The sequence below is a fragment of the Dermacentor silvarum genome, chromosome 1, assembly GCF_013339745.2.
Source record: "Dermacentor silvarum isolate Dsil-2018 chromosome 1, BIME_Dsil_1.4, whole genome shotgun sequence".
Lineage (NCBI taxonomy): Eukaryota > Metazoa > Arthropoda > Arachnida > Ixodida > Ixodidae > Dermacentor > Dermacentor silvarum.
Window position 1 is genome coordinate 239,141,349 of NC_051154.1, and position 21,700 is coordinate 239,163,048.

The window sequence follows — 21,700 nt, forward strand, 5'->3', positions numbered from 1 at the left end:
GACCGTCTCGCGTGGCTAGGAGGAGGGCACCGGTATGGACGAACACGGATCATTCGAACATGCCACCATTCGCGTGACTGTACACGTGAATGACTAGGCAAGGGTGTCATAGCATGGGGCGAACATGGGGCGCTATCCGGTCGCGGTGAGTCGGACTTCTTTGATTTGTCGCGCGCCCATGTGAATGTTCTATTGGTAGTAATTTGGCTAGCATGTATTAGTGTATGAAAGGTGCAATAAATGCCCTTTTGATTGTTTGCACAACTGTGTTGTCGTTCCTTTGTCCCAAGAGCATGTGTGAGACCCCACAATCTCAGATCGACAAATGTACTGCCAAGCCATGCCTCTCTGCACACCGAGCAAGAGGCTAACTTTAGCTCCAATTACGTCATGCATGGCGCGACAACGGCACCATCTGTGCACACGACACGTGCACAATTGAGTAATGGCCTTTTTCCTCTGGTCAATTGATGATACCAAAGTAAGGTGTGCGGATAGTACTGTTGTAAAGATATAAGCGATATTAATATTACATGTTTTCATTACATACATGTAATGTTACATGCAGTTCTAGCAAGAAAGTCTCCCTATGCTAACCAAAATGAAAGACATTTCCCATCAAAAGGAAAGAAATTGTAACTTGAAGTGGCCTGCGCTCAACCCACCAATGGCTAGAAAATTGTAGAAATATCTTCCGAAAAAGGAGCTCTTACCATGAATGGGATGGCAGGCTGATGCCTCAACACACCACCCACAGGCCTGTGGAAAAGTAGCCTTGGCAGTGAGACCCCGGAGTTCATTGCTTCCCACAGGCATGCTGTTATGGCCACCCCAGATCATGCAGCTTTGACAATCACCCAGAGCTGCACATAAGCCAGGGCAGCTACCCGGGCGGAAGTTACCAGAACGGCAATCCTGCACAGGCCAATGGCAAGGAAACATGATGATCCTCTTGTACAATGGCATATATAATAGCAAATATGTGTGCGACAGCACTAAATGTATGGTGTTCAAACTTTGTGAATTCACCTAGCACATCTGACATACAGTTTCACATCAGAAATTTTGGTTAATAGTTCAATGAATCAGATCTCAGCAAAGGTTCTCAAACTTAGCATATAAAAAAATTGAGTTTGACAGAGGAGTCTTAAGGTGAGTATATTGTATTTCAGACCTGCCAACCTTACAATTTGAAAGATGCTATAGTTGAAGCCCAAAAATACTAAAATTTCGTGAAAATGCTAATAATTGCTTGATTACTCAAGATGTTGACTGTTTATTAAATATTTACAGACTTGGTTCAGTATAGAGGCTGTGAGCAGACCCTCTGCTCTATAGACACAGCAATTATGATCTGTGCTAGAGACAAACTGGATTCTTCATGAAGTTTATTCATGAAATATTCATGTAATTGTGGCCAAAATATTGCCTGATGCTTTACACTGATTCTATGGGTTGGTGCCGCTGTTCCAGGGGGTAGATCCGTATAACTGATGGGCCCGAAACATTGCTCAGCAACTGTAATTGCATTTTTTCAAAATTGGATTTGCTCAAAACTAATGCAAATAAAAATAGATAAATACTAAATATTATAACAAACATAACAAACAAAAATAATTAAGTAATAAAAATAAGATTAAGAAATTATTGGTGTCAATATGACAACATAAACAGTCTAAAAATCAGACATTTTAGGATAAAAATTGTAAATGTTGACTGTTATGTACAATTTCATCGGGTCAGCACAGTCACTTTTGGAGGATGTGCACTTTGCTTTGAATTGTAGCATGTTTTCGTTCTGCAACAATGTATCCAAATATGTCCGATCACGTGAACTTTATTTTTGGGACGTAGCTCTTAGCTGTAGGAACTATTTAGGGATCTGGAAGTAAGTTCTTCCTCAAACCCTAACTTCCCATCTATGAGGCCTAGTACGCTGCAGAGTTTGTGAGTTTTGCTAGAAAGCATACCTTGACTTTTCTTCGGTCGAGACAGACACCAGAGCCGCCACACCAGGCACAGGCAGGGTTGGCCTGGCAAGCAGTCTCAAATCTATGGCTGCATTATTAAAGGTAAAAAATGCAAAGGCAAGAAATATTTCAAAACAATAAACTGACACATGGCAGAGGCAAGTAATTTAGTTTTTTAAATAACACAGGACAATGAATTCTTCTATATGTCAGAAATTTAGCTAATTACTTCAAGGTACAGTATAGACCACTTATAACGTAACTGCTTATAGTGCAGGACCGGATATAGTACAGACTTTCAGACTTTCAGATCTTTTCAGACTCCCGTTAATTTTCCCATAGCACTCCAATATACACGTATCGCTTATAGTGCAGCTGCGGGAGACGAAATACCGGTTACAGTGCGGCTGCCTGGAAGTTTGGCAGTCAACCGAGACGGCGAATGCTCCCCTCAAGCCGCAGATATACTGCAACGTTAACGCGAGCGTGCACGTCAAGCGGAGTCACGGTGGTGAACAACCGGCGCGTCTCGCGCCATTGAGCATGCTCCAGCGTTGCTGGTGCGTTCATATTTCTCGCCCGGCCCACCAAGGTGCGCCGGCCACGCATCCCAGCATTCCTCACAAGGTGCGGGTAGAATGACGTAATGGCGGGAGCGCTCGAAAGCACGTTCGTGCCGCGGCTCTCTGCGCATTAACAAGCATGGTGTCATGTAGACACAAGCACAGTGCATGCAGTGCAACACAGTGCACGGGGGAATGTGCCCCAATCGCAGATGGCTTTCAAGATACAGCGGCCCCTGTGGGCGTGCACGCATGGAGCATACGCAATCCCCCCCCCCCCTCCGAGCCTTGCGCGCGACAGAAGACAGCGCGCTTCCTTCCCGCTTTCCTCCCTTGTGTGTGCAAGATTGAAATTGAGACGCGATCACCGGCTCACCCTCTCACGCTTTCAATCGCACATACAGCAAACGGCGACGATTTTATCACCCTTGGACTTTATACGGAACCTCGCGGTGACAGCTACAGCAGCTAGAAATGCGCCTGGAGTGTCCATATAATTGCCATTGCAATAAAATTGTTGTTTTGGTTATATAGTGCGATACCGCTTATAATGCGGATATACGCTACTCCGGTGACTTGCGTTATAAGCGGTCTACACTGTAGTAATTCCCCCCCCCCATGAAATAATTACTCAGTTTTTTTCAAAGCAAAGAACTGCTGTGTTTTTTTTCTGTAAGGTGACACTGCAAATCAAGAGGTTCTGGATGAGTTGAAATTGCACATTAAAGTGTATGCACTAAACTACTTGAACTTGATAGGGACAAACAAACACACTCTGTGAGTGTGTATAACCCTTCTCTTGGTATCACTTAACACTTACATAAAGACATTCTCAGTAAAGCTCACTTAAACCATAAAGTTTCGTCAAGACGTTAAAACACCCTTGATGTGCAAACCCTCATACAATCTACATCTGTTCATTAGCCATTGGCTAATTTGTTCTTTCTTCTAATTTTAACTTATTCAAAAGTCCCAAAAGGTGTCTGTTTGTTAAACAATTCATTCATTCTGAACTTTGATAATCTTGACTACAGATAACAAACTAATTCAGCATGCACCTCAGAAGTCAATGTGATGCAAGTTGAGTGTATATGGATGTAAACATGAAATGTGAAGCTGTTTCAAAGTAATTTGATTATTTTTTGGAAGTACTTGTAATGTAATGCTGTCACTGTAATTTAGTCACTTTTACCTTCTGGTAATTAGTAATATATTTCGTCAATTTTTGCAAAATACTTAGTTCTTTAATTATTCATGTTTAAGAAGTAGCTGTGTCCATATGCCAATGAGTCTGAAATTCAAAACATTCACTATTCTCCTGGAATGAAATGTGTCAATTTAGGCTTAACTAATAAGCATACTTTTGTTTCCGCCCCCTTCAGATCGTGTTACACTGGCATAATTTTGGCTCTTATGCTTAGATCAGAATTCTTGCCATCTTTAGCGACCAGATGCATAGCGGTGTGACATTGCACACTCAAATATTGCACTTATTGGGTGTTCTATTTTAATATTTCCCTGTTGCATCTCATTCCATGAGTATAGTATACCAAATTTTGTAGCCAAAGCATGACACACACATTTATATTTGAGTGCATCCAGTTATCTTCTTTTAAGTAGGAGAGCTAGATAATTTCAATTCTAGAGACATTTACATTAAAGATACTGACTGGTAATTTGAAAACTGCAAAATTAACACAAGGCAATGTACCCATCTGAACAGGTTATCTCGTATTTGTTGGCACTGCAGCATTAAAATGACCTCCCTAGATGAGCAGGCAATCAAATGCCATGTGATTCAACAATGGGCCCTCTCTATGCAATGAGCAATAAGAATAATGGGATCCAAAGTGCTCGATACCCAAGTAAATTGCACAAGAGGATGGCGCCATGGTAGCGTAATTGGTAAAACAATGCACACATAACGTGGAAGATGTGGGTTTGGCTCCCATTTGTGGCAAGTTATCTTTTTGCCCACTTTCACTTCCCTTTACATTACTATTTCTACATTTCTATTAACCATCGCAATTAATTTCCCCTATGCTTTCTCTGGCTTCATTGTCTGCTTTTTTTTTTTGTACGGTTGTGACTAGCAAAAAAGCGAGCCCCTTTGATCCTTTTATTCTTCTTGCTCATTGTCAATGACAAGCTGTATGTGACCTAGCTCACAAACAGCAAGCGTGTCACCGGAAGTATATAATTACAGAGTTTCAGTACATTGCAGTTCAAGCCCATATAATTTCTGACTCATGTGGTGTACTGTTTTTTGACCCGACATGCATGCAGCTTTTGCTTCCAACAGTTAAAAAGTCAAAAAATAAATCATAGTAATAAAGTTACATTAATATGCCACCCACACTGGCTAATCTTGTGTACTGTGGTTACTGAAACGTCTTGTACTACCTGCATGCAAGAAAAAGAGAATGAAAGAATCGTGCTTCCACCCATTTTTGTTTTATAGGGCAGAGCTGCCAGAAGTAGGACAGCTTTCCATATGTTGTCACATGCGATACGAGGCATGAGATGCACACAAAAAGGATACCGTGATATCTTGAAAAAATAACAAACGAACACTCACCGAATGCAGGCTCCAGAGGCTGAATCTGAATAAGCATGTGTAATAGTTGTCGGTAAGAGAAAAGCCCAGAGGTCAGAGGACATGACTCCTCGGTAGCCTCCCAATACCAGGAGAGTGTGACCACGACGGAGAGCCATCACATGAGAGTACACACCAGGACATCGATCACCGTGGCCATGACCTTAAACATTGTAAAATGAAAACAAGTTGTGTGTAGGGGCTTACAGGTTTAATGCAAGCTCCTATTGCCTTCAACATGGGGAGAGACAACAAAATTTGCCCAATGAAGAAATAATTTCAAGTATGTACTGCCTCTTTTTAAAGCCACTTCGTAGTCACTGGTAGTATTCTACGAAAATGTTTAGGTAGGCCTAAAGGAATTTTTGTTTTCCTTTTTACAAACATCATATCACAATGTTCCTCTAGCAAAGTGTAGTATTTAGTTACAACAGTGAAATATCATGCTCTATGTGTGCAAGTGCTCAAACCATCTGCCTTGTTAGAAGTACTGCCCATTGTGAGAAGAATGCAATTCAGTATTTTAGGCAAAACCAATAAAAAATTATAGTAAGTGTGGCAGAGCACTGTCAGGCACATGAGTTTCGACACTCACTACATTGATTTGCTGAACTATCTGTAACATTGCTCAGGCTTTCTCAACAAATTATAAAATACTACTGATACACAGCACAGCCTTCCCCACAACAGCCCTACCTGCAGTTAAAAAAAAAATAATTGATTCTTCGTAAGGTAACGTTGCCAGATGAAGCTGGGGGTAGAGTTAAACAGTGAAAATTTTATGGTAACTGATGACCTATCTTGTCCTTCCAAGAAGGGTAAGTGTAGGCAAGGAACTTTTCTTGGCTTCAGGAGAGCACCAAGTGGCTGGTTTTCCACTGCTTTGGAACTGTACTGGAAACCCACATGGGGTTGTAATACGACAGCAGGAGCTTCCAACCTTCCACACTGAGGTGGCACAGAGCGGTATATAAAGTACCATCAGGTCCAGGTTTAGATGAGCGCTTTGAAGCAACAAGTGCAGCATACAATTCCAGCATCATGAAAGGAAAATCAAGTTGACCGAGCACCTCTATAATGCAGTGCAAGTCTGTCTGATGGGAAACAGTTGAATTATATGAACTCGTAACTCTCATAGAGAAGTCTTCGGTGACCTGCACTCACTTCCGTCCAAGACTGGTGAAAAGCTAAAGCACAGAAAGGATGTTCTTGTTGAGGAACAAGAGGACCTCATAATATTTGCCAAATCCTAGCAAGTAGCTTTTGTGAATCCAGTGATAAACAGAAAGTCCTCAGCCATTCCTTTTCCACTTTTGAAGGTGATGCAGTTATTTCTGTTGTGCTCACAACATAAGACAAGGTCTGATGAAGACTTAGTCCTCCTACATTTGATTTTCGCTCAAGAAAGAAATACATGGGGGCGTTCGTGCTCAACATTGTCGTTATTGAAGTAGGTGCACTGATCAACTTTGTTGTCCCCTGCATTCACGATACGATAAGGCCTTCTATTTCGGATGGTGAAGTGATGTCACCACAATGCTGCTCAACATATGTATGAAAAGTGGACCAATTGGTGCAGTGCATGGCAGATGCAGCAGATAGTACAAAGCACTTCATCTGACCAACTACTAGTGTATGGTCAAACCGCACACCATCAAACAGCACACCACCAATTTCATCTTTCAGGATACACTAACCTATGGCCTTAAGAAGATGACCACAAGAGCAAAGTGTTGTGTACACTATGACATAACTACGTCCGGCATACGCTCAACCTACATGACAGCAACGAATACATTTATGTGACACTGAAACTCAGTTGACATGTGTTTTCGATTATCAGCACCTACACACCTCCTAGACAAAGACTTGACCTGCACTACCTATCACCTGCCTTGCAAAGTTCCACAGCACCTCATATTTGTATTGGAGATTTCAATATTCAACCATCCTCAGTGGGTAAGTGCTGCAATGAACAGCCATAATGGGAGCTTGAGAGATTTTAGGGATAATGAGGGTTTGACCATTATCAAGGACGGGTCTCCCACCTACATCCACAGCACTTCTTACAGCAGCTTCTTTGGACCTCACGTTTGTATCTCAAAGCTCCGTGCCCTGTGATAGCTGGTGCTCAGACATGGAAACACAAAGAATCGGATACATGTATTACTGTGTACATACACTTTACTACTACATGCCCTATTTCAGAGGCCCACTTCACATGCAATCACATCCAGATTTATTTGAGCACCATATGTCATCCTCACCACTTTTGCCATTACTAATATCAGTCTTCATACTTACCCTTTTTGGTATTCTTTACACTTTTTCAAAAAAATTGCAAACTTAAAGGGGCCCTCAACCACCCCTCGGGCTTGGTGAAATGACAGTCCGCAGCTAGCATACGCTGCTGTGAACATCTGAGCCAAGTTTTGCTGTCATACGCAGTGTGTGGAGCTCGCAAGCGGAGCACCCCAAAGTCACCTTTCTCTCAAACACTCTCATTTCAACAGAAGCCATGATCCTTACTCTTTTCTGTGTGCTTTATTTTGTAATAAAGCACATTCCAAAACACGGCTGCTATTGGTCGCTGCAGTCAGCTACACCGCAGCCACCGTGGGGTGCCGCCACGAGTCCACTGGCTAAGCACAATGCGGCTCACTGAGGACAACTGTGTTTGGCTTATGTTTAGCGCGTCATAGGCACCAAAATCGGAAGTCGTGGCGTCTACATTAACATCCAAAATGAAATTTGAACTGCATGCCGCGGTGACATTTCGAAGGCAGAATGTTGTGGCCACGCCCCACCTCACCATAGCCTTAGCAGTGCAAGGCATTGAAGAAGGAATGGGAGCACAGCGGAGGCCGTGTTTGATTGCCAATAACTCTGCTTCTGCTGAACGCATTGAAGTACTTTTTGTGGCAAAGTATTTCTGAAATAGCCTATTTTCATTTCAAATGTCTTTCTGCAGCAGAGATCTTTTATTCAAGGCTCTTTTTCATGGTATAAACATTGCTGTATGCAATATTTATGCTGTTATGTGGAAGGTTTAAAAATCTAATTCACTCCCTTTACAGCTTGGTAAACTTATACCCCTAGAAGCTGCCTTCGTTAAAACCATTCAATATTTTTCAACATGGTTTACAACTTTAGCATTGAAGGTGTTGTGTTTAAATTATTACTTAACAGGTTAAATAGTTTCTCTACACTAACTAGACAATTCCCCGCTCAAAAGAACAGTGAATACTTCACAGGTTTTATTCACAAGCAAGCTTAAAAGGTTGCTCCAAGGAAGCATTGTCCAATTTGTATTTTCTTTCGTTCATTCATCCTGAATTCTGAACGCAGCTATTTGAATTTGTGGTATTTCTGAATACACATTACTTGAGCACAGCAGCCACTTAACATGTGCAACAAAGTAAAAGCTGCATATTTCTAATGTGAGGTAGCATGTAATCATCTGATACTCTCAAATTAGTGGAGGATAGCTATTAACTTGGCACTGTAAGTTTACTTTCCTCTAGCCAACTATAGCCTAATTGTTTTAATACAGTTAATACTGGAAGCCTTCCAATAGTTTACTGCAGCTTGACGTTGCCGAGGTTATAATATGTAGCAGCTGAAATTTACTATTTTGAATTTTTCTTTACACTTCTAAAAGGGACCAAAGCACATTCATGAGCAAGACCTTGATTTGCAGATTCCAGAGCCTTCCTAATTCATTAGAAAGCTACATTTTCTGAAGGCAGCTTTTCATAGCAGAATCACCTTTAACCATTTATAAATATGTAACAAGCGAGCAAAAATTGTGTAAAACGGCTGTACTAAAAAACAAAGGGCCCATGTGTGTTGCCAGAATGGAAGTACAAATGCAACTGGCAAAGGAACTACATAATATATGAATATATGTAAGAGTAAGGGCATCACATGATGGTGAATGACCATTTTCTTGTTGATTTTTCACTAAGAAACTTCTAGGAGAATTACGCAACGACCTCATGCCAAGAAGCACCCCAAAAGAAAGATACGAAGTCAAGCTAGATTATTAGTAGTGTTTCTAAAATGGCAAACATGTATGCCAGAAAATAAATTAAAAGTAAATATAAAAGGCAGGTCAAGCACTGTGATGAATAACCAACAATAATTATTTGCTGATTGAATTAGTGAACTCTGGGACACCACATGATGATCATATCATCACTGCTACAGTTTTAACAGAAGAGAAACTGAAAATTAATGAGTGAACTTCAATTAAAATTTTTGCCACTAATAGATAATCTTTTTGTGCTTAATGAATGCTGCAAGAGCTCCAAAAGCATAATGTGCCAGCACAACCCGGTAAAGTGTCTTGCCTACAGTGTCCTAAAAACAAAGCAAAGATGCCAAGAAAGCAAGTATAAAGAGTCAGCCAGTCCCAACAGCCGATCAATACCTATTTCCAACCTGCAATCACACCTTACAATCTATAGCAGATCCACTGGTAATGGAGATGCAAGTAGCTGACTAAATTATTACACCCTTGACTATTGTTTATTATTCCGCAACTTCACAAGCACATCCACCCACAGAGAACTCCATTTCTTCAACAAAAGAGGGGATGTGGAGCTAAAATCTAGATATTCACCAAAAGTATACATTTTTAAATTTATGTTGTTTTGGATTTCTCAACTAATAAGAAGCTTCTCATCAAGCTTGGTGGCTATCGTGCTGTAGAACAGAAGAAGATTATAATTTTGCACATGATGATGGCATGCACTTGCCAACGAAAATGCCTGTGAATACTGTCATCAAAGCACAGCCACGAAGCGCAAGAGAAACTGAGCGTGGAATGAATATCCTCGTTCAAAAAATAATTCTTTGCACTTTTTGGCTACAGAAGACCTATTGAGGCTGCAACATAACTTGCAGAAAAAAGTGCTCGAAAAAAAAGTAATATTTTCAGCTGTGGCGAGTTGGGATTAAACATCAAACTGAAACTTGGTTTGATAGGAAGGAAAACAAAAGAAAAAGAGGTATATAAAAACTGTGGCAAGTCCGGATTAACTGGCAAGTCGATAATGACACTCAGATTGGTGGATTACACTTGGAAAAGACTCTGCAATTGGTCCTGATTGATGCTGGCAAGTCCTCACAGCCAGGACCCATCGTCCAGGCTTTAGCAGAGACATTGTCAAAAAGCTTGTGCCTCTTTACAAAGAAGCTTAGTAAGCCAGAGCTTCTTGCACAATGTTCCAGGGTGCAGATGCAAAATGCAAACAAATCATCTAATGCTTTAGTGTGAAAAAGGTGCCTGTAAACTGAGTTTGTGTCCCTGGGAATGGTGAAGCCAGCAGCAGCCTTGCGTGTGCTTTAGTTCAATGAGGGTACAAGTAGCATAGAGAGAATTTTTGAGAAGCTGGAGCTGGAATATGAAGTGCAGATAAGGAAGCATATTGAGCAAGTTACTAAGACAAGCATCTCACAAGCAGAGATAAGGGCTCTTGACAGCTCTAAGATTGAAGGAAACAGGAGAAAGCTTAAAGCAGTTGGCGCTAAGCAATGTTGAGCACAAGAGGAGGGCCCAACATATGCAGCAGAAGCTTTTGATTGATAACAATGGCCCGGGAAATTAAGTAGCATGCTTTGAAATCTTTTAACTCTTTTTTTTTTCTTTTAGTTTGCACTTTTTCACCCAAACTCAGCATCCAGGAAAACTACGCTTTCCGAACCGCACTGCCAATACATGCTTTAAAGGTGGTTTCTACACTGAAATTTAGCGAGGAACAAGACTATGTACTTCTTGAATTTCTAAGTTGCTTTGAACAGAAAGAAAAATCTGATTTCTAACATACACTGAAAACAAGAAAGCAAAACTTTGTTTTCAAATAATTCAATATTTAAAAAAAATGCAGCTACCTGCGGCACGGCACGCTGATAAATCACAGAAGCGGCATGCTGGGACACGTCATAGCGACAACCACCAGGTGCACACATTGTCTGCTCAGGTGCTGTTTAAAAGTTGCTAACAAAAAAACTAATCAATTACCAGCACTGCGGCTTTGCCAAGATTGATTCAATGGTAGTACATATTACACATTTATAATAAATTTGGCCGAAGTGAAATTTCGCTGCATTTGGGTTTTAAGCACCTCCATTCCTGAAACATTTCAAGAACAAAGTGAAATGAGAGGAAGCAGATAACTTGAAACAATCCGCATACTTACCAAGAAGGTCCCCCGCGACAAGCTTGAACGAGACCCACTTGTGGCAGCGCAAGTGGTACAAGTAGATGCCGTCATCAAAGCACTTTTCCTCAAATGAGTGCTTGTGCATATAACCCCCGAAGAGGACCATGTAGCCACCTACAAGGGCTGCTGCATGAAATGCCCGCTCTGTGGGTGCTTCACCACCAAGAGGTGTTCGTTGAAGACGTGTCCATCGATTGGCATCCACATGAAAGGCCCACAGTGCTGAGCTCAGCTTGCTGAAGCGTGCATAGTCCACCACCACACCACCGTGCACCAGCAGAGATCTTGACTCGGCATGAAACACTGCAGCATGGCCAACTGAAGGAGGCACAGAACCTACATAACTCACACGCTCCCACTGGGTACCATTTCGTGGATTCACTCGATACAGTGCATCTGAGAACACACCCCCAGCTGTCCTACCACCAAAGACATATAGGTGATTGCCATCACCAGGAGTCAATGTGTGCAGTGCAACAGCAGGTGGGTATTGGCCAGCAGGTGAAGGCAACTCAAGTGTCCACTCCCTTTTGGCAACATTGTAGAGCCACAGCTCAGATGAAAGGCTCCCATTGGCAAGCTCACCACCATGAAGAGCAATGGTGTGCGCGTAAGGAGCCATGGCATGGCCCCAGCGGGCTGCAGGTCGTGGCTTCACAATGGTCAAGTCGTGCCACGTGCTCTCGTTGAAGTTGTACACGAGAAAGTCCCCCAGCACGCGACCAAACGCCCGGCCCCCAAATACAAAGAACTGATCTGTGAAAGGCAAATAGACACCCGCGTGTCCTGCACGAGCAACAAATGGGACATTGCCCCTTGAGAGGAGGTGCCAACCAGCAGCAGAGTCATTCGGGTTTTCAGGCAGGCTGCAAGAGATCCCAGCAAAACCATGGGAGCAGCGGCAGCATTGTGGAGTCTCGGTTGACCCTGGGGAGCTTGTTGTGGCACAAGGAAAGCTGCAATTGCCCTGGCTTTGGTCAGCATGGCAGGAGCTAGGGCAGACAGGTGTGCCACAGTCAGGTCCTGCCCATGTGAGGTCACAAACGCATGATTCACGACCACAACTGCCATGGCCACTGCAGTTGGATGGACACTGAGTGATAGAGTACTCAGCCACAAAACCCTTGAGGACGTAGTTAGTGTCACTGTAGAGAAGAATCAGCATCTGCAGAAAGAAGGTCAAAAACAGCCTACTGAGAAAAAGTGCTTGAGAAAAAGAGCTAGCTACCGAAAGCTGAATGCACAATCAGGATATATAAATTGCGCATGAACATTGACTTCAAAGCAGAAGGAAATGAACAATTAAAAGAAGTGCATCAGCTCTACTATGAAGTATATGAAAGAGTGGCATAAATGATGGTAAATCTGAGTTCACCAAAGACTGTATTTGTGTCTCACACCAAACACACCTGCACAAAGGGCTGCTAAACAGACTTACCTATTATGGCTGCTTCAGAAGCTTTGTACAGTGGAACACCATTGTTACGTTGCTAGCTGTTGCGTTTTACCGCCAGTTATGTCATATTTTTCGCGGCCCCGACCTAAAGCCCATTGACTCCTATGTATTATGTTCCCATTCGATATGTCGCCATTCTGTAATGTTCCCACATCTTACGGTGCATTTTAATGCGGTGGTCACATAAATTTAGCAGTGCAGAGGCAAATTCAGTCACACATGTTGCTACGAAGATGATAAAGGTATACTTGCCAGTCAAGCCTTGGCCAGTGAACGCACCTTCAACATGGCGGAAGCATGCAATCGCCAGCCCTGATATGCGTGTTTCGAAGCGACTGTGGTTTTGCCAGTTCCTAAAGTCTGCTTCGCCGCAATACAGATGTGCTATACGGGGAAGCATGCGCAAAATATTGCGGTGAAGCATATTAAGAATGGAAAGGGGCCACTGTCACGGAACATGGTATGTGTCCCTTAATCATACACGCGCGCATGCGCCATCTCTGATAAGAGCACGACCGCCGAGACGTCTAATAACTGCACTGGCAGCCATTCAGAGCTGTTTCAGATATTGCTAAGGCGATTTGGGGCCTTCCGCACTGTTGCGTTTCTTTTTTCTCGCAGTCCCTCAACATATCGACGGGGTTCTACTGTAGTCATCGTTAACAGTTGGGGAACAAGCAATCTTTTCAGCCAGAGCAATTAAAATGCTAATGAGTGACTTTTCAGTCTGTGCTAAAGGTTGCTAATGGCACCTTAATGGGGAATCATTAACATTTGAGCACTACCACCAATGTTCAAATAAATAACATGCTTCTGCAAAGGATTTCACAAGTGGCTTCTATAATCTGAAAGCCACAGTCCAATAAACCCCAGCTGCTCCAATGTCCTTTTTTTATGGCTTTAAAAACAGAACACATGTACACAAATTTATACCTGCACAGCAAATGTTCCAGGAAAAGAAAGATGGTTTGCAAATAAAGGAAGAAATATAAACTCCAGCTACAGCACTGCATCTGTAAAGAGAAAAACTTACAGAACCAGATGTTGCCGTCACAGGTGGGGGTATAGACTCTCCACTGAAGGTTCCCAACAGCGGGCTAGTATAGGAGTCGCCGTCGTAGACAAACACATGATCATAGGCACATTCTGTAGCCATTTCATGAAAACGCAATGTGATGTAAAGCTTGCTGGAGTTAGCTGCAACAGAGGTAATCACTCAATTAGGGCACAAAGAATAATGTGGAAAAAGCATAATGTGCTCCCTGCCCAGCAAAATAGGCTGACTAGCATGCAAGTATGGCACATTGGGAAAAACCATGGCTGCCTAATTTGTCTGCTGGGCTACACTTCTACATCATACAACATTTGTGCAAATACTATAATTTCTAACCTCCTTGTTCTCACATAATCACACTTTAACTACCAGTAGTACAAAATGTCACCAAGACATTTACAAAGAATTTTACAGCAAACAGCTGTTAATGCCAAAGACTGCACTACAGTTATTCAGATGTGCCCCGTCTGCAACCAGGTGCACACAACAAGAAATTATCATCATCATGTTGTCTTGATAACAATAAGACAATGTAGAAGTTCAAGGAAAACAAAACACCACAACTAGTACTGAACAAGGAACCTCTCCTCAAAACTGGCGCTCCATCCAACTAAACCATGAAAAATGTGAGCACTAAAAGCCACGATGGCTCATAGGGCACCCAATGTGTTTCGTGCCACAGTGCATGAGACAAGCTTAAACTAGTAATGGGGTGATAGAAGGCAAGTGAAAGATGTGCAGGGTAGCTGCTGTAGCCACAGAAGTGCAGTAAAGTGTCAACCTCAAAAACCCAACCAGCAATAGCAGTCCAGGTGTGTGGTGTTGTTGTCAGCCCAGAAAGCCTCAGTATCAAGGTAATCACCAATGTGTGATCCTGCAGCCAGCGGCATAAGCACTGTTTGTTGTCGATGAAGTGCAGGTGCTGAAAGTTGCACTGATCTCCCCAAATTTCATTCATATCTTTTCTACAGCCTTTTTCTTGCTTTACAATTGCCCACATATTGTCATCTAAAGTGCTACTTACAAAGCTGCTAGAAAATGTGACAGGCAGATTCTATACCTGCAGCTCCCCGGGGAATAAAATAGCAGGATGCCTGTGTGTTCTTTCAAAGTGCCATTTAACATATTCATGAACAGTGCTGTCAGACAACATTCATTTTATGCTGCAAGGCAAGAGTTAACACTATGACAAACTTTGGCTAGGTTATAGCAAAAAAATCAGGTTCTCTATGGCTGAAGCTGACTATAACGTAAAGTCGCTCATGTCAGAACTATGCATAAATGGGAGACAATGAAAAGCAGGCTCCCAACAGTGGCAAAAAGTTTACTGTTTGGTAAACGCTCCGCACATATGAGACAAGCACAATCCTATAACAAGGGACACTAGTACAACACTTTCTTGTTTCTACTGCAGTGTTGTCATAATTGCCAAAGGCATTACTGCCATGATTTGCAACAATTGTTATCCTTTAAACAAACTAAAACCTGTGCTCACTTCCTGCATTTTTAAATATATTTAAAGCTACTGAAATATAAACACCAAGGCTAGACCTGCAATTTCAGAACCAAACCAAAAGTGGAATACTTAAGAACTTACTTCAACATCACCTCTGCTAAAAGGACCCTCCTTGTGAAATAAGCTGTTTTACTATCTATAGGTGTAGTGTTTAGGGGTGTGCAAATAGTGATTTTTAAGACTGAACCGAATACGAATCGAATGGTGCCAGAAGCACATCAAATCGATTCGAATATTGAATACATTTTGGATAATGAATAGCCGTTATCACAATTAATTAAAAACGATGTTCACATGCCAATATTCTTAAAGTTAGCAAGTTTCTGTCATTACATAGTACGTTATGAAGCGTTGTTTATTAAAAGTACAAATGGAGCATTGGAGCCAAACAAGCAGTTTCTTTGCATGCACAGGGCTCTTCAGAGAGCGTGAATGATCGCTGTACAGCCTGTAAAGTATGGCTACCTAAAGCCTGTTTCACATACAAGCGATTTCGGGTCAGAAATGGCACAACGGCCGTCACGTGAGCAAACCAGTTTTTCAAGCAGTGCGCGCCACTGCGTTCACGAAACATTTGGGAAAATTCGTGAGCAGCAAGAGCGGTATCCTATGGCAGAGTGCCCGTGAGCAGTGACATTAAGATCACGAGACAAGGGCATGGCTGAATCGCGGGCGGCACAGAGAACTCGCCCACTCGAGCAGACGGTTCTAGCAGATGACATTTGTAGCAGACGACATCCGCTGCCAGTTTGCAATGTCTCGCAATATCTTCAATGAGCTGTTCATCACTCAAGTTGTGCAGTGCCCACTTGTTTTGGAAGCTAAAATGAAGGATTTTGCAACAAAGATATGAGGAGGATTCTTTGGGAAGAAATTGCAGACTGAAGCTGAAGGTACTCGTCATCGCAAGTGACGCATACTTCCATGAAGTAAAAGTTGGCATCGCTCGAATTGGCCATGTCTGTTGGTGCCTCAGAAGTGCTGCTTGTTTCCATGTGCTGTTTTCGAGTTCCATTTATGGTGCCAAATTGTCTGCACGTGCTGTTTTCTTCTTTTTGCCTCTTGTTTTCCCAGATGGTGACCCTATATGGGTCCGGAGAGACGGGATGAAACAGCACTCCATACTTTTCGTTCGCAGCGCATGTAGGATTTTTTTTGTTCTTTACAACTGCGAGATAGTGTGGTTGTAGTTTTGTTTGGTCTTGTTTCTTCAGTTAAAAGGTCTCGTACCCCAAGCTCTACAAGGGCTGCTGCCTTTCTACTCAAGTGCATAGAGGCGAAAAGGGATGCAAGCTTCTTTGAAAGCCGTCCGTAGGCCTTTTGTATCCGGGTGGTGGAGACAGCACCCCGCTTTTCAGCATTCGAAAACAAGAGCAGGTGGCAGACATGCACGTGCTTCAAGCCCAAATCGCCGAAATACAAACCAACTCATCCCTTTGCTTCCATATGGCTAATTCTGTGTGCGTGTACTTAGCAAGACTTTTAAGCTGCCACCTATAAAGAGCTAAAATAGACATAAATGTGAATAAAAAAGTTGTATTAGTAGTTCGACACACAGTATTTTTACAATTTTCTGAAAGGTTTACAAGCGCGAAAGTGGAGCACTAACTTAATACACTGATGAAACCCGCAGCTGAAGTGCGCCAACACATGGAAATTTGGAGCAACGCACAGCTCTTGAAAACCGCTGAAACACGCGACTCATAGGTGCTTTCCACAAGCAACACTCTGCATCACAGCGGCACGTACATGTCGCACCAAAACGGAGCATGTGAAACGAAGCTGCGTCTGCTTGCTGCGGTGCCGCTCAGCCGCTGCGACCACTGTAGTGCCATCGCTTGCATGTGAAACAAGCTAACTGACGTAGCCTGCTCCGCTACACAAGTTGCCATGTTTTATGTCTATACTATGCCCGTGGGGGTTAACATTTACCATATTTTTGCTCAAAATTTTATGTATATTAGGACGCAGTTGACGTTTTGAAATATTCTAAAAGTATCAAAAAATATTTGCATTTACGAATAGCAACTATTAATTCGAAGCCCGAATCCAATAGGGCACTATTCGATTCGTTACTCGAAAGTTTAAAATATTTGCACACCCCTAGTAGTGTTGGCTATACAGCCATAGAGGGAGGGTCAAAGCAGGAACATAGGAAATACAACCTAAAAAGTGTGGGTAACATTAAGAAATGCAATAACCATAATGCAAGCTTACAGGACAGGTACAGGAAAGAGAAGTGTGCAAATTTATGAAAGTTTCTTTGACACTGCTACACTAAAAAACAAGAATAAAAAATGTGTGCTAATGGTCCTCAGGAGACATGAACATGCAGAAGTGTTGAAGTATACTTGTAGAAGTAGAAAAAGCACCATTTTTGTTTCTAGCTGGCTTCTGCCTTTTATAAAATTAAACACTGCATATCATCAACGTTAAAAATTTTATTGTAGAAAGTGGCAAAGTATGCAGACAGAAACAGCTACTGGTTGCCTGCCACCCACCTCTAATGAGCCACTCGCAGTGCGAGTCATTACGGTAGCTGTCATTGCCATCAGTGATGATGCCCCAGGGAGCAGTGAGGATCTTGCGATGGCGGTTGCAAGTGTCCGATGGCTTGGCAGCCACTGGGCCCGGCAAGCAACATGCCAGCAGAAGTGGCACCAGCAGCGACCCGGCCCCGCTGGGCAGCAGCAGCCAGATGGCCATGGCCTAGCTCATTTTGGCCACCAGACGGCTGCGCCCGGCTCAGACCAGCAGTAGCCACAAGGGTGCTCCAACCGAGGCCATGCAGCTCCTTGTTCACTGCCCCCATCAAATAACTGCCACACCTGTGTGAAGTCCAGTTTACAACATTTAACCATTGCTAAAGATTCAGAATGCATATACAAATAAACAAATTCCACATTCCTACAACTGTAGGTAGCTCAAGAAATAAGAGTAAAAGAGATCCATGAAGCACCATTCCTAAAATCCACATAACGACATGCAAATGGCATGTCACCTATCTGATGCTATGATCATGGTTACTAATAACAGCAGGACAGAGCAAGACCATCACACAAAAAGTTTGGTCGTGAAGCTTTCCCAGGCGTTATCAAAGTCTCACGGCATTTTTTGCGATTTCTTTTTTATTTCCTTTCCTGCTTGTACATAAGTGCATGTGCCTTGCTCTAGAGAAATTAGTTGTTTGTTTACACTGTAGGGTTTGTGTGCTTTAGCGTGTTAACAAAGTTCCAATTCACAAAGGAACAATGAGCATGCAGCTCTGTTTAAAAGAGAACTGACACAATACCTTTAGACTCACCTTCTTTTTCTATGCTATATTATACAGTTGCCGGCTCTGTAAGCATGACACGAAACCTGAATTTCTGAAATGCGCAACAAATCATTACATATACCATCTTATAATGCAACAAATTCAAATTGTTTGCCAAATGGAGCGTGGTTTCCTGGCATAGTGTGTTGTTAGAAGGGTTCCTCTACACGTCACGAAAATCAAGAAGTGGTGGCCACGTGATATCGCTGATGCACAGGTCTGTGCAGTGGTCGAAGTCACATTCTCATCATCTTAGTAAAACCTCTAGATGACGGGATGATGGGGAAAGTGAGAATGGCGCTGTGCATTCTGTGAGAAACAACAGCAGAAGACCAGGTTTATTCTGCGTCAAATGCCGAGAAGCACAAAAGGAAAGAAGAAAAAACCAATGCGGTGCGTGCCAAGCTGTTGGCGACATGGTCACTGTGTGGTTTGCGACCACTGTCGCAGCCTGGCTGACGTGTGCATCAGCAGAATGTGATACCACTTTACCACTACTTACAGTTTTCATGATGTAAAGAGGAATCTTTGTAAAAACACCCTACACCAAGAAGCTGCACTGCATTTGGCATGTGTTATAAGAGAATCTAATCAATGATTTGTTGTGCTGAATGAATTCTGGCATCATACTGCCGTGACAGGGTCAGCAGCTATCTAATAAAGCAAAAAGGAAAAAAAAAAACATCACAATACAAAATTTTTCTGTCAGCACTACTTTAAATTTGAATACACTAGAGAGATTTACTTTATCCCAGGACATGCAGAAATGAAAAGCCAAGAACACAGTTGCAGAGTGCCTGCGCCACTCTGGCTAAGCAAGTGTGAACAGGGCTGTCGGATCTTTGCCAAGAAGTAAACCAATCACTTTGACACCCCCAAAAAATTATGCAACAAATAAGGTACAAACACTGCCCAAGGGTCATAGGATACTACGCTTTCACTTCACAATGGGCAAGATGGTCAGCTGATCCTCAAGTAGGGCGATGATGGAACGAACAGTGACAATGGCAACACCTAACATTGAGGAGCATTATACAGGTACAGTGTGTGTGAGTGTTTGTCAGTGTGTTAGCGTAAACAATGTCCGAATTATCTGTATGGCACACCACTTATAATTTGCCAAGCATTTTCCAGCAAAAATACAAGATGTCAGAAAAATGCTTATGCCTATGCTTAGACAAGTTACAACAGTGCAGCTAGGTGAACCTTGGGGTGGTATTTTTGAGCGATCACTTTCGGATACTTCCACTTTCAAGAGATTTTGCATAACTAGCACTGTATGCATCAGCATCTATGGGTGACAGCACTCCTGGCACTGTACTGAGACACTGCGCTCAGCATTGTGCAAGGAATGCGACCTTCAGCAGGTGCTGATGCATCTGGCGCTAGTCACGCGAAATCTCTTGAAAGTGAAAGTATCTCCGAAATTGATTGCTTAAGAGTAATGTCCTTGGTCAAGAATGTGCTAAACTAATTCTGCAAAATCATCTCATGTTTGGTTCTGCTTTTAATTAGAAGTTTTGTTGTCTTCAGAATCACATGAATTTATCAGCCAACCATGACAACCAATGCTTGAGAATGATGCCATACACAACCATGATGAAAATTCAATTATGATATATTAACAGTACATACATCTGGAGGCAAATATGTGTGTGCCATAATGTTTTTAACAGTGGTACACCATGCACAGTACAATTACTGTATCTACAGTGCACTAAACCTTCTTCACATCATCATGCTTGGTGCTGGCAGTGCCTGCAGTCTAAAAAAATTACATATTTTAAAGTAGGTGTAGCTATAAAATGCATCTTCATTGCATCAGCACAAACACATTTTTGCTCATATTATAGTAAATTGCTGTTAACAGTTCACTACGTGGTTTTTGAGTACTCCGTAGATGCACAAGTGATATCACGACCTTCAGGATTGGCTCAGTGCATTGTCTGCGGAAGTGCACAGGATAGAAAGACATCAGGCTCATCAAAAAGAGCGTCTGCTAACAGACGTAGGTGCTTCCAAAGAGGGAGGCCAGTTTTAAGGCATTTTGTTAGCTGTGTTTCAGAATTTGTTTTTATAAGGTTCTTACAAAACCAAAGGAAGGGCTGCTCCTGTTGTGGGCTGTTTCGCTTTCACGAACACTGCAGGTCAACACATTCCAGCTACATTGTGTAGTTGCAGTATTCCAGCATAACAAAAAAATGATCCCAAAATAGGCGGTTGTTCTGTTTCTCATCTTCAAATGTCTTCAAACCCTGTTGGAACTCTGCCCATTCGGTGTTGCGTCTTCCTTTCCACTGAATGAATGTTTATCTTCGAATTGTAAAGCCTTATCAGATGCTAAGAATTATTGAAAGAGAGACCAGTTCTTTTGCAGATTTTAAATATGAAAGAAAACATTGCATCTTTCACCATTAAAAAGGATGACAAGTGGCTATATCTGCATTTGAATACCTTCAGGTTAGCATCATGTCAAGAAATCAGTCTGTCAAGCCTTCATCACTTTCTTACGAGCTCCTTAATGTGTGTTGGTGAAGAGAGACATGCCCTTTGTATCCTCCTATGCATAAAAATTTGAACTATATCGAGAGTACCAATGTTAACAGATCGAAATAACCTAGATTAAAGCTTACTCACAATGCGTTGCCGAGGAAACAAACATTTGAGAACATTGAAAAAACAGGCAAAGACACAAAAGCAAAAGTACCAATTTGCAGGTACCTGTGATCATTCAGACAAAGCATACTGGGAAAACATGTGTTCAATTCAATTATGGACGTTGCGCCAATAATGCAGTCTTGCTGTTGTTAACCTGACAAATACACCCATCGATCGCATACGTTCTTAACCATTTGTAACAAAAGAGCCCACACTCCTACATACTTTTCTTTATTTTTAATATTCTTGATGACACCATCGGTTCATGTCGTGTTGCATATTTGGTGGCAACAGCGCTGCTTTCTTATATATATATATATGGGCATGTGCTAATTGCTTCACCA

General features: G+C 42.3%; 1 protein-coding gene across 1 annotated transcript in view; it reads right to left on the reverse strand.

Annotated features, from left to right (window-relative positions):
- LOC119436983 (multiple epidermal growth factor-like domains protein 8) overlaps nt 1–21,700 on the reverse strand; it is a 169,403-nt gene that overhangs the window by 145,593 nt on the left and 2,110 nt on the right. The window contains exons 2-7 of the mRNA XM_037704034.2: nt 17,884–18,210; nt 13,846–14,009; nt 11,333–12,521; nt 5,112–5,292; nt 1,971–2,058; nt 714–915 (exon numbers count right to left, since the gene is read on the reverse strand). Of these exons, the coding sequence (XP_037559962.1) occupies nt 714–915; nt 1,971–2,058; nt 5,112–5,292; nt 11,333–12,521; nt 13,846–14,009; nt 17,884–18,088 (2,029 nt within the window). The 5' untranslated portion in view covers nt 18,089–18,210. The remainder of the gene's footprint in view (nt 1–713; nt 916–1,970; nt 2,059–5,111; nt 5,293–11,332; nt 12,522–13,845; nt 14,010–17,883; nt 18,211–21,700) is intronic.